Source organism: Pterocles gutturalis, unplaced genomic scaffold (assembly GCF_000699245.1).
Source record: "Pterocles gutturalis isolate BGI_N339 unplaced genomic scaffold, ASM69924v1 scaffold14653, whole genome shotgun sequence".
NCBI classification, from domain to species: Eukaryota; Metazoa; Chordata; class Aves; order Pterocliformes; family Pteroclidae; genus Pterocles; species Pterocles gutturalis.
This window is the reverse complement of record NW_010125797.1, coordinates 14380-28527: the sequence shown is the minus strand read 5'-3', so window position 1 is coordinate 28527 and position 14148 is coordinate 14380. Positions and strand designations below refer to the sequence as shown.

General features: G+C 42.0%; 1 protein-coding gene across 1 annotated transcript; it reads left to right on the top strand.

Annotated features, from left to right (window-relative positions):
* Nucleotides 1-994: 994 nt before the first annotated feature.
* Nucleotides 995-13781, top strand: SNCA (synuclein, alpha (non A4 component of amyloid precursor); the record flags this gene model as incomplete). The annotated part of the gene is made up of 3 exons (XM_010078728.1): nucleotides 995-1115; nucleotides 6559-6600; nucleotides 13636-13781. Coding segments are annotated over exons 1-3 (309 nt in total), but the record flags the coding sequence as incomplete, so codon positions are not given.
* Nucleotides 13782-14148: the final 367 nt, after the last annotated feature.

Genomic DNA, 14148 nt, shown 5'->3' with positions numbered 1-14148 from the left:
TTTCCGTGTGGGTGGAGGAAGAGAAAGGACTATCCAGAACGGATTTGTTGAAGGGCCCCTAATTTCTTGATTTTAATTGCTATTTTAGTAGTGTTTAGTGCAGCGCTGGGTTGTATGGTTTGCCATACAACTCACTTGCTGCCTGGCGCACAGTGGTTTTAAAATCCTGCATTCTTGCTTTTGCTTTTTAGTAAAATCTTTTCTTAGTCCTGATACTTGCAAAGAACCCATTGAGAAAGCTCATGATCCAGAAGAATGACGTGGACTGTGCACAAAATGCTGGGCTACAGGAGAAGCAGCATTTTCTATTTGCTCCACTCTTTCTGCATTGTGATGACAGTTTCTTATAGCAATAATGAGTGACCATTTGTCATTTAGGTGTTTTTTGGGTTTGGTTTTTTTTTTAAGTTGCTGGTGTTTAAGTTGGATTTTTCCTCTGGATGAGAGGTAAGAGTATCACAGGGCTAAATCTTGCAATCAGCACATGAACAGAACCATCCTTTGGAGGAAATGGTCCCTTGGTAGGCAAGGAAGGGACTTGTTTTATCAATGAATCCATCTTCCAGAACCAGAACTGCATTCTCAGCAACCTCTCCATAGGATTCTGTGGAAAGAGGATCTCCAAGCGTTGCTTGGATTGGGGGAACTGCTCTGGCAGTGCTGTTTGACTTGCCACATATGGCAGCATGTGAGGAGATGTAAAGGTGATTCACATAATCGTACTCCTTTTCTTTCTAGTTATTTAAATGTTCTTTCTATCTGAAATACTGAGTGCAGCTTCACAACAGAGATGTGTTTGTTTATTGCTAATAGACATGAGGTTGAGAGCTATATAATATGGGGGTATAAATAATACAATTTTGAAGTAATTGTGATCCCATTCAGTTTGAATAAAATTTTCATCCCTTTCTGGGATAAAAAGCTGAAAAAAAATCTTACTGAAAGTGTACTGCCTTTTTTTTCCTCTAGAGCTGTGTGAAGAAATTCTTCAGCCATGGATGTGTTCATGAAAGGACTTTCCAAGGCAAAGGAAGGAGTCGTAGCAGCAGCAGAAAAAACCAAGCAGGGTGTGGCAGAGGCGGCAGGAAGGACGAAAGAAGGCGTCCTCTATGTGGGTAGGTGCACAGCAGAGATCATCCTGCTGGTCGGTGTCCCCTGGCATTTCGGTGTCCCCTGGCATTTCAGTGTCCCTGAAAAGAAAAAAAAAATGTAACCACTCACAGGAGACCACTGCAAAACAAACAAGAGGAGAGTTGTGTCCTCCTGAGCTCCAGTTCTTTGAAGCCAGATGTTGGTTCCTGTGTCAGTGTGTTGTGTTGGCCTTGCTTTACTGTTCTGTGGAGCCACATCTGTAATGCCATAGAACACATGGCTTTTATGTGGGATTTTAAGAGAAGAAGCTTGAGACACTAATTCAGAAACTGAGCATAAGCCACGCTGACTGCTTGGCATGTCGACAGTAACATTTTGTATGGCAAAGTGTTATCTCCTCATCTTTTGAAATTAACTTCATGTTCTGTACTACTATTGTAGTACAGTGTTACTATTGTATGTCCATAGCAGACATTTTCCATGACTTCTCAAGGAAGAGCCACTGCAGTTAATGAGGCAGGGCAGGTAGACCCCAAGGTGGCAAAGCAGTTGTTAAGTGACATATCTAGGCCACACAGGAGTCTCGCAGAGAGTCAGGGATAAAATCCTGTTCAAAACCCAAGTCGGTACTTTGATTGCATGATCACCATCTTCGCTTAACAAATACTGGGCTTTAGAGGGCTATCTTGCAAATGCTGCCGTGAAAAATCCACAGGAAAATAATCTGCCTATAGACTATAGGAATAAGTGGTCATAAAAAAAATATGGATCTCTTTCTCCTATTCATCAAATAAAGTTCATCTGTAGAAGAATGGAGATACTCTTTTCTGCAGGTCCTTTCTCTTTTGCTGATTTTGCAGCAGGTCAGTTCTGTAATGGACGCTGTGGAGATGTGCACAGATATCAAAGAGAAGTTAAATGGAGCTGAAAACCAGAGGCATTTCTTTTAAATGGGAGCACTGAGGTCTCTGCAATTCCAATGTCTTTTCAGGATTCCCTCTGCCCTTGCAGGCTAGTGCCAGTCTGTAACAAATTAGTTCTGCTCCAGATAGTTTGGACTACTCATTTGGAATAGACTTTTCTCCTGCTGAGCCATCGCAAAGCTTGGTGCTCTTGCCAGCAGAGACAGCAGTCATTTTGAAAAATAATTGTGAGATGAGTCTATTTTAAAATGAGCGTCTGCTCATTTTTGGTATATCAAAATAGTTGTTCTTTCACTGTACATTGTGCTTGGTATTGGAGTTATTTTTCAGGGGTAGGGCTTGCTTTTTTATTTTCTTTTCTTGCTGTTCCTGACTATGCTTCTGGGGCCATCGGTTTCTTTGTATTAGAAAGCTGCACTGTGCGCCAAATTAATCTTTGTGTCTGACCTGTTCTCCAGACCATAATAATATCGGAGCCTAGTTCTGCTCCCAAAAGCAACAGATTTCCTATTGTCTTCAGAGACGCTTTTGCTGAGGTTGAGCTTTGGAGGGCAAGCTTGCTTCAAGAATAAAATCCTGAGGACAGCCGAGCCCCGAGCCGGATGGGGACCTGTGCAGACGAGTGTAGTGATGGAGAAGGATCTTTCCCACGGCAGATGCCTGCTTTTTGTGAGGAAAGAGCTATATGCATGGGTTCAGTCGTGCAGGTAAAAAAGCCTTTGGTTGGCAGCTGTCCCCAGGAGATCTGGCAGCTTGTGTTCCTGGCTGTGTGCCTGCCCACACCTGCCTGTAGGGAGCCACAGTTTCCCCAGCTGGAGTTTCAACAGGATCAAGTAGGATAAGGGGGAAAGGAGGAGCTGGGTGTTTGTCTGTCTGAGTCCCAAGCACACAGCAGGGACGGCTCTTCTCTGGAGCAGCATTAGCAAAGGCTGCTGTGATAATCTCTTGGTTCTGTAGGCTGATAATGGTTGGAATGCAAAAGGTGGTGAAAAACCCTGTTATGAGCAGAGGAGAGGAGCAGCACACTACATTAGAGCTCCTGAAGGTTTCTCCCTCCCTGTCCCTATAGTTGGGTTTTCAGATATGAGTGTCACCACCAGGTTATGCTGTGAAAGCTGCCTGGCATCTTGCAAAAACAGAACCTAACAGCATTGGGCTGAGAGGGACCTGGTAATTGTTTTCCGTTTCAGCAGTCAGCTCCGTAGCATTCAGCCTTCCATTGCTGCTGAAGAATTAATAAGATGCAAAGTGTTTAGTCCAGATCCCCTACGTGGTATGGTGTCCCACCAAAATCAGTGGAATTTAAGTAAATATGGGAAACATCTGGACTTTTCTGTCCAGGCCACTGATAGCTATTACATGAAGGATTGTAACATAATTGTACCTGCTAAGAGTTCTATAAACAAAAGCTGCTGTTTAGGATGAAATGTGATCATTGCAACTTATTTATTTTCTTCCTTTTTTTTTTTTTTTTTTGCACAAGAAAATTTCCCTTTGGCACAGGGGGAAACTTTGAGCTCTGAGGGAGAGTGGCGTACTGGAGGATTACCGGGGATTTTTTTTCCCTCTCCATGCTGAAGTCTGTTCTTTCTTTGCTCAGTCCACTACCTTTGTCCTGCTTCTTTAAATCCAAGATACCGTTCAATACAGTCTATGGTGTGGTTTTTTGCTTTCAGGTGTTTTTTTGTTTGTTTGTTTGTTTTTTGTTTTTTTCCCTAAATTCCTCTGCTGATGTGCTTCAGTATTGGCCAGCTGAAATCAGTGGCTTTGTCTTGACTCAGACAAGCACAGCGTCAGGACCTTCCTTGATGTCAAAGGGCCTGATCATGGATTTTAAAGGAGGCTCAGCAGCCCTGTACTGCATGGTGTATTAAAACTGAAACTGCATCTCCACGTATCCTTCAAGAGCTTTTGGTGTGAAGCAGTGAGGAAACGAGTAGCAATACTCATCCCCACTCACTTTGACACAGGAACTGAGAGCAAGAAGGATGCTCTTGCATGCCCTCAGTGAGGCACTACTGCCCAAGAGCTCCTCTGAGCTCTGTGTGTGCTGCCAGGGAGCTGGAGTTTTTGCTCAGTTGACCCCTGAGCGCACGGTCAGCGCTCAGGAACAGAAGTTTCCAGTCTGGTCATTTTTGGTGTGTTATACCTCAGCAGAACAGAGGGACAGTTTATCAGGAGCAGGCTGGCTGGCGGATGAGTTGTTTACTACTCCCTGTGCTTAGCTGGCACGTGGCCTTAGCGTAGAACAGTGCAGTCATGACCTATTTGGCAAGACCATCCAAATTCCTCTGCTGCACTCTCTTTTCATAAGGTTTCTTATTTCCCTTTGGTAGTTGAAAAGCCAGAGGAGTAGTCAAGGGACTCAGGGTCCATCTGGTGGAATAATGGGCTTCAACACTTGGGAGGAAGTGTTTTTCTTAGGCGACAATTTGGGTTTATGCCTCTGTGTCTTTAACCAGCTCTGACTAAGCAGCCTGAATCTCAGGGAAAACTTGCTTGGAACAGTCTAGTTGTCTCTCAAAAAGCCCAGAAATCAGTGTATTGCCGAACCGCTGATGTACATTTTCTGTTTGGCATAATGACCGTGATGATAATAAATAATGAAATGAAGAGAGTCTGTTGTATTTATTTTTTTCTAATTGCAAGAAGGCAAAAATTCTGGTTTTGGCTTCTCCCTCCACTTGCACAAATGGGTGTTGTAGCAAGGAAAAAGTAGCATTACCATGTTCTACTCTTGCTCCTGCATCTCCTAAGGACTGTAGGCCAGTGGCAGGCTCCTTGATCTTTACATTGTCCCTACTCTGATTCCTCTGTTCCCCTTGTTATGCAGGGTACAACGAGCAGGATTATTCATGTTTTGGGAATGCCAGAACGAAAAGCAGCTAGTCTCTCTCAGAAACAATGTGGATGACCAGCTTTCCTTCATTGCCAGCTAGAAGTCATCCTACTGAATTCAACTGCAGTTATTTATAGTCCTGTTCTGGCAGCTCCTCGTGTGCTTCGGGATGCTGTCGTAGCTGCGACTGCAGAAACAGCTCCTTCCATGCAAGTGTGCAGCAGTGGGGCAAGCCGTACAGAGCTCTAACATATGCTGTGAGGTCTGGACCACCACTTAGCTGGTTGTTTGCCATTTAATGGATTTGGCTATACGTCTCTCCGTTCTGTAATGGGGCTGCGAGCCGAGTTTTCGTTAAAGAGAAGCCTGACTTCCACTACCAGAAAGAGGCTAGGATTTCTGTGTTAGCTGCGGTTAGAGCAGTGTTATGTCAGGGGAAATGAAGTAAGAACTTGCATATGTCCCTCTGCAGATCTATGCATTGCAGAGGTCCTCAGAGAGCTCTGTCCTATCATCCATCTCTTAGCAGCCCTAGGGAGCTGAGTACTTGCTATTCACTGGTTTCCATGTGGTTAATAGCCTGGCTTGCAGACAATAACTTCAACGAGAAGAATGAGATATTGGCCAGGTCTAACAGTACATATGCTTAATATTAAGTATTCCAACAGACACACTGTAAGCCTGAAATGGTGTTTCGTCTCTTTCTAAAGTTGGTAGAAGCATCATCTGCTTGGATTCCAGGATGTGTTCAAAGTGCTTTGCTTCTTCAGGTGTCATGGTGCTGCAAGATTGACAACCAAAGTCCTAAAACAAGTCCTTAGACATTAACGGCTGGGATTTAATAAAATCGATTATTCCTTCAATGATAAATATTTTCAGCGAGAGAAAACAAGATTTTCTAAGAGAGAAAATCAGAATAAAGGGGGAAAAAGACTTCTCAGCTGTTTAACCTCTTCATTACTTAGTTAAAGTAACATGCTATTTTACTTGATGCAGCTTTTTTTTTCCTCTTTTGTATCATGGATTATTGTTCTGCTCTTGCTCATGGACAACAGAGGCTTTTCAATCCTGTAATCAACCTGATACTGCCATAAATGGGCACTAGTAGCAAGTAGGATATATTGATGAATAAGCTGATACTGTATTGCAGTGTTTAATTGTATTATTGTAAAGAATTGTGGATGAAGATGCTTCCTCTTAACGTATTTCTGCTCATAGATTTCCTTCTAATATGTTACTGATATACCAGTTTGTCTATGATTTTACACATAGTGTTAAGCTAAAATTATAGAGATGTTGGAAGTGTAAAGCCTGATATTCTGCAAATGCATGAGCCTCCTAAGGACATTGACAATAACGTGGTCTCTGTGCAGAGTCATCCATGTGCGTCTGCAAAGTGGAAGGCTTCATTAACACGGCAAACGAGAAAAAGGCAAGGAAGTCAGGACATACAAGAAATAAACTGCAGAAGTGATTTAGTATCATTCCCCTTTCGACAGTCAATGTACATTCATGCAGTTGCTCTTCATTGATGGTTTTGATGTGTTCCCTTAGGTTGAATTTATCGTTAGTTAATATTAATAATCTTAAAAAATACTCTACGCAACTGTATGTGATTTCTTTATTCACCCCTCTTTATCATCCATCTAGTCTTTACAGTACATAAGAGTATGTATTTTCAACCTAGTATTGTTCTTTGTTTAGGTTCCAGGACCAAGGAAGGAGTTGTTCATGGTGTCACAACAGGTAAGAAAATTGTCTTAATTTCATCGCTTCACTACGTTTGATTAACCAACCATTTAGCTGCTAAAATTTCTGTGTGGTTTTTTTTTTTTTTGAGAGCACTCCAATTCATGAATAGTAGAAAACCACAGAAAAATGGAAAGGCAGAAAGCAACGCTCATTTTGTCAAAATGTATACACTGTTTTACAATCAAATGTGTAAATTTAATATTCTCGTTTCTGTGTGAGGGGGGTTTTTTGAGGCACGTTCTGAATCAAAGTCAAAGCTGTACTAGTACGAGGCAGGAGACTAATGAAACCAGATTCCTAAACAGAAGGAAATTACTGGCTTTTTTAGAAACAGATAAATCAAGGGTCTTTCTGTTGTTTGTTTATTGCCAAAGGTGAAATATTCTGTGCTGGAAAGTCATAAACTAGTTGGCATAAAAAAGTGAAGCCTTTTTTTTTTTTTTGCTATGGAGAACTTTGACCTACAGAAGCTGAAAGCCTGGCTTGGGTGCCCAGGTTTGTCTCCTGGTGGTGATCCTGATGGAGAAGGGACATGCCACTGGAGGAGCACTGTGGGAGGCAAAGCAAGGAGGGACTGGGGCGTGTGTCGGGAGGACTGGAAGCTGCTGGTTTAGGAGCTTATGGTCGGGCAGGACTGATGCTGGTGAGAGAGCCGGGAATTACTGCCACACGTGAAGGAGGGAAGATAGTGTAGGAGCCTCCTTCATCCAGCAGGGACTACAAGAGCTAGGTAGAAAGGAAGAACCCCAGGAAGCACTTGCCACCATTTGCCCACCCGAGGGCCGGTGGGTGGCCTCGCTTGTGGGGCTCCTGTGGGAGCAGGGTAGCCCCTGGGATGGAGGGACTGGGGGATGAGGAGCACCCCAGAGTCTTGAGAGGGAGGTGGACCTGTGGGGCTGTGCTCTGCTGTCTCTGGGGCGCACAGCTTGACTCAGCTGCTGCAGAGGTGGGTCCAGGAGCTGTTTTGGGGCAGGAAGAAGGTGGCGTCATGGGGACAGAGAAGGTGGGAGCAGGATGCACAGAGCTGTAAGAGGAACCCTCTCAGCTGCCTTTTCTCAATCCTCCCTGTAACTGGGAGAGACTTGGGATGGAACAGGCATCCCCAAGACATCCACACCTGGCTCCAGGACTGGTGCCTCTGCCAGAACTTGTTTTTGTAACCCTGGATGAGTTTTTGAGACATAAGATATGCTATAGCGTGATGAGATCCAGCTGTCCTGATGGGGTAAAATACATCTTGGCTTGTAAGCTGGTGGGACTGATAAAGAGGGCTTTAAACTGGTACATCTGTGGCCACAGAGAATTCCAGGTGAATTTAATAGCCAAGTATGATCTGTTCTCTTAGTGGTTCTTCGTCCCAGCCTGAGGTCTGTTTCCAGCAGCACCCAGGCAGAGCAGTTCCAGGGGAGGTGTGCTTGCTGTGCCTGCAGTCATGCTGTCCTTGCACTGTGGACATGCCTCATCCCCCTGAAAAGATTCTTGTGACTCATCAGGGTGTCCTCCTGGAGCTGGCTGGGTGGGAAGATAGAAGGGAAATGGCTTATAGGAAAGAAACAAATTTCAGAGTGTCTGTAAACTGAGGTGACTTTGTCTCAGTTTTGTGGGTTTTGAAATGTTTTTTAGAATTGCCTAATCTCTCAGTAGTGGCTTTCAAACTTTAAAGTTAATGCCAGGCATGTATATTCATGTTACACTGAAAAAGAGTAAATTTGCATTTTAAATTGATTTGCAGGGTTCACTATAGGTATGAATGGAAGCCAGTAGCCAGTGATTTGAAGTCACTAATAAGTGCCAAAATGAATGAGGCTTTGAGGTCTATAGAGAGTGCAGGAAAGCCTCAGCTGACCATAGTGCATTCAACAGAATGGGGAATTTTCTGCTGTAGAGCATGAGACTTGTGGAGATGTGAAGAAATGCGTGGTCAACAAATTTGAGGTGGTTTTCACCTAAGAAATTAGAAAGCAGATAAATAAGGGAGTAGTAAAGGATTTCTTCTTTCTTTTTGTTCTGCGTACAGTGAGTGTATCATTCACCTGTGCTCACATAAGCCAATGCAAAGGATAATAAAAACTCAGTAAGCAAATGGCAGTGCTTAGGATCACAACCCAAATAAATGGTTGAGAAGTCAGTCAAGATTATTTTTAGTAACAAAGCTGAAGGGAACATCTGATACCCCTTCAGAGTTTAGCCTCAGGCTAAACATGCAGGCTCTTGTTAGGAGGTTGGAAATTTCAGCTTGTTAGACCTCAATTAAGATAAATATTCACAGATCATTACTACAACCAGGAGAGGATTGCAGTAGAATGAGTTTTGAGGCACATGTGTCTAATATCATCCCAGGTGTGGGAGCAGCAACTGACAGCACTAGCAAGCAAGTTAATAGAGGTGATGTGCAGCAAGCTGGGCTTTGCGGGAGAATGAAAGTCAAGGGCATTTGCACAGGTGTGAAACTTGCTGCAGCACTGGGACTCTGTAGTAGGCTGGCTTAGTGGGAAACCTCTTTCCTCCTCCTGAAAGAAACAATGGATCTTGACTCCTGTGAGTATCCATCTTTATCTGATTGCAGTACATGTAGTGAGACAGGAAATTTTAAGTAGATTAATAGAATTTTTTTGACAAGTTTGAAAAGATGTTAACTTTTGTTCCAGAAGATATGAAACAAACTATAAAGCCACTCATAAGGAGAGGACATCTGTTACGTGCTGTGCCTATGAATAAAAAATTCGGAAAAGTTACTGGGAATTTTAGGTAAAGCAGTGGTTGCTCCTCACCCGCTTAGGAAATGGGTGAAGCACCCAAAGCTTGGGAATAATGGGTGCCACAGTTTGCTTCCTTCTGGCCTATTAAATTGTTTGAAAGGAGTTTGTCTGTTGGATGAAAATGGAAAATGAAGAGAAGACATGCAGGTTGAAATGTGTCAGTGAGCAGAGGAGACCTAATGCAAAATCACGAGAGCACGGTTTCTAAAATGAAACTGTATGGGCTTGGCAGTGTAAGAACAGAGGAATTGCTTGGGCACATATTTTAAAAATACAACAAAAAAATTACAAGTCTATGAAAAGTTGTTCTGGCAAGCAGCGAAGGTAGGCAAAACCAGATTTGGGTTCACTGTAGTGATGCTGTGAGATAGAGTATGAAGACACCGAGAAATGCTAGTGAGCTTGTCTTAGAAATAAAATCCATTTAAATCAATGCTACTGGAGTTGATGTGATAGAACTGCCTTTTAGGGCACTTGTGAAGACCTGCTTGTCTCTTTTCATAGGACTAGGACTTTGCCAGTTTTGGTAGTCTTGTGATGCACCACGGTGTTAATACCATTTGAAACCCGAGGTGAAATAGCCTGTTTTGTTATGTGAATAAAAATGATTCAAGAGGTTGGAGACAGTCAAATGCAAACTAGAATCACAGATCGAAATGAGTGTGTATTCACAGCTGTGCAGTCAGTCCTTTCTTACTGTCTGAGTTCTGAGGTCTTGCTAGTTTTGCCTTTTTTTTTTTTTAATAGTTTGTGGTTTAAAACCCTTTGCTGGTGAGTGGACTGGGAGCTGAAACACTTCAAAGTGCTGAACAACTAAATATGCTTTTCAGTCAGTGCTTTCCAAACCCAGAAATACTAGACTGAGATGTTTCTTGCTTTAGACAAGTTATGACCTGATTGTACCAGGTTCAGTGGCATCAAGACACTGCGAAATGAGGGTACCAGGCTGTGATTCACAGGAATACAGTGAGCATGCTATTTGTCAGGTCACCCTTTCTCAGAATTTCCCAAGAGGAAGAAGCTTTGCTTATTGGTTTTATGGGGTTTTATACCATCAGGTATCTTTACAGTAAACTGTATGAATTAAAGAACCCTCAATATATTTATGGCTGCTTTGTAAATGAATTCTTCAAGTACCTAAGGCAACCTTATTGTCTGAAATACATATTCAAAAGTATATTTGGTGCAGTAAGAGTAATTTCATTAATTCAGAGAAATCCTGTTGTTTTCATTTGCTTTTATTGTTTAAAATGGAAACCAACTAGTTCTCATTTTAAATTGCTCCAGAGGTTTTACATTAATACTGTATGTTACCCAGTTGTCTATAATAAGTAGGGAAAAGAAAGCTTCAATGCTAATAATTTTTGCAGAGTGCTGTAGTCAGCATTAGAACTTCCCTTTTGAAGTTAGCCTTGTCATGGCCACTGTACACGGTCCCACGATCACTTATGGGAACGGACAGTCTGCGTAGACGGACAGAAGTAATCAGGTCATAGCACAGCAGAGCTCTGTGGAAGCTGATTTATTATTTTCTCAGCACTGTGATGCAAAACGGACATCAGCTTGACACAGACTTAATGGCTTAAGATCATTAAACAAGCTGGTATTCAGATTGATTTAATTAGTTGGTATCAACCCCCTGTATTCAGAACTAATTTGTTTGTGCGCACTTAACACTTTTCCCCTGTTACTACTTAGTGTAAGCAATAAAATACACAAGACTGGAAACCCATTTTGCTTTTTCTTCTCCTGTTGCTAGTTTCCAGAGCTGAAGGGTCAAGAGGCTGGAGCTTATTTACAGAGTCACTCTGGCAGTGGGGACTTTGATGGTGTTTAGGTATTCCTTAGAGACAGAAAAGAATACTCTCTCCTGCTAGCATCGCCAGTGCGCCTAATTTCACTCCATTTCTTGACATTTTGCTTTTGAGGTGCAGTTTTTTTAAGATCTTGACGTTGTGAAGGTGATAATGACTATTGACAATGAACAGAGTGCAGCCATACTTTATCGCTTTATCATTTTATCAGAAGGGAGGAGACTGCTTGAGAGCAGCTGAGCGTGGATCCCTTGTCAGCATCAAGCCTGCTTGAATTTGTCTCTCTTAAATGTTCTGCCATTCAATGAATTTAGAAAAGGAAGTTTCCAAAACAGTGAGTGTCACTTCGATTAAAAAAAATAAACAGAAGAAAATGTGTATAGGAAGGACCTTGATTTATATATCTTGGGTTGGTTTTGTTTTCTTTTTTCCTCCTCTCCCAGACAAGGAATGAGAGGAAAAATAAAAAGCAATACTGAAGCTTACCCAGAATGCATCTTTTTTAAAAAATTTATTGGAGAATATAACTTGAAAACCTATTTTTGCAAGATACTACTTTTTTTTTTTTTTTTATGTAGCTCTGAGATTTCTTCTTGTCATTCTAAATAATATGAAAGCATTAGTAAGTTTCCATCTCAGAATGTTACTCGGTGTGTTTCTGAAAGACTCTGTGCACGTTCTTTGGAAGGTATAGCGTGTTATTAGGACACACACTTTAAGATATGTGTTTGCAAGGACTAGTGAAAAACTTCCTGTATAAATTTTATGTGTAGAATCCAGAGCTTTTTGTAGTCTGTAGCTGGTAATAATCAAATGGGGCATCTTAATAGATGTCTGTCTGCGCTTGCCAGCATTATGTCAAACCGTGCCTGAGAGCAACAGCTGCTTTTCAGCAAAACTCACTTTTGATTTTTTTTTTTCTGGAAAAAGCATGTCAATAGAGTACTGGATGGATACAATGACATTTCGTGTGAATTTTTATCTTATTAGCATGTGTAGGTTGGAATGTATTTGGAACAGAGTTTTTCTGTTTCAAGTTTCAGACAATATTATGGATGGACACATGTATAGTCCATTGCTGTCCTGCTCTATAATGAATGTTCCTGGGTTTGGTTATAAGGGAGATAATACTCAATCAGTTACTAACTGTTCCCTTTAAGTTAGTTAGAATGAGCATTAAATGATCTGCCTCTATTTTCAGTCAGCAGATATTTATTATTTGGGTCTTTATTAAATATCACTGTTTACCCTTCTAGCTTTTTCCTAATTGTTGTTATTTAATGCCAATCATAGCAATCTGTGCTGCATGCCCTGTGAAACGGACAGCTGATACTCATTGTGTAAGAATTAAAGAAATACAATTTATCTGTAGAAAGTCTTCTATTTGTATGTCCTTCCCAAAAAAGTCTCTGCAAGAGTGGCTTATTGGCCAAGCAGAATCCATCCTGCGCTCATAAAGGCTGCAGGCAGAGGTGTGAATACATTTTATGGATTGGATGGGATTTGGGCTGGAGGAAAGTAGAGGATTAGTTAGAATTATGAAACTACATGCTGGGTTGTTTTGAAGAACAGTGCCTTGTTCAGATGAGTAAATGTGTTTTTGCCAAAAATCTGGCTGTGTGACTTGAAGGTATGAAGTCATCCCATCTCTTCCCTTTGGAGCGGTTTCACTATAGTGCGAACTGCTGTCAGAAAGAGCCCTTGGGGATGCAGGAGCAGAAAGAACCCAGTGATATCCTGAAAGGTAGAATGGCAGCTGCTGATGTATATGTAGGCTAAATGAGTTGTTGGTTCCCTGGGGCTTGGAAGTTAGCTATGAATCCATTTTGCTGTGGCATCTCTGGCATTCAGTCTTTCTGTAGATTAGTATGTTATGGATGGACAGATCAGCAGTGGGACAGAAATCTCAGAATCAGATAAAAGGTTGTATTTGAAATTCTCTGCTTGAGCAACAGTAGCTCTGCTTATTAATCAAGTATATTTAAAAAAAATAAAAATAAAAGAATAATCAATGGCTTTTGAGTCTAATGTAAAAAATCTTGGCTTCCTTGCCCTGTAACATGCAGCAAGTGTTTGATGGACTAACTGGAATGCATTTCCAAACTGAAATATACTGCATGCAATTATTACATGTTACACAGTGAGTTGGGCGTTGTAAGGGCCCTTAAGTAATGACTTTTCTTTCCTGAAGTACAGCTAAACATGAATGAAAATGTCAAATGTCTTTGAAATGCAAGAAACTGAGCCACAAATAAGGCTTATTTTTACCTCTGCTGCTCCAGTGTTGCCAGATGGATAGCCTCATTTCTGAGGATGCACTTGGGCTACACAAAGGGTAATGGCCTCGTGGCTCTTCGTGATGTTGGGCTGTCAGGGATAGATACGATTCTCCAAAAAACTTACATCTTCCAGAGCCATAATTTGTTTTTTTTTCTCCATCTTCTGCTTCTCTGCAGTGGCTGAGAAGACCAAAGAGCAAGTCTCTAATGTTGGGGGAGCTGTGGTGACAGGAGTGACGGCGGTGGCCCAGAAGACAGTGGAAGGAGCAGGGAACATTGCTGCAGCCACCGGTTTGGTGAAGAAGGATCAGTTGACCAAACAGGTTTGCTTATTTACAGTCTTTTCCAGATGAAGTGGACAATGAAGTGAGGGGCAGAGGGAGTGTTTTCTTTTGTGTCTGTCGGTGGTGTGAACGCAGGATGATCGGTGTCACACTAGGCAGGTGAACAGCAAGGAGAATGGCTGCTGTTTGTAGCCTGGATTTTGAGTGACTCGCAGGATTTGGGAACTTGAATAGAATTGGGCGTGGAACTTTACTATTCTGAGAAGTCTTAGCAAATTTGGGTCATGTGGTTTGAATCGGTGACGATTCTGAATCCAGCCAGCCTCTAGTGGGGGCCGGCAGCTGGAGGATCACTGCACAGTGGAGTGGGAAGATAATTATTTTTCCAAATAACTCGGCATTGAAA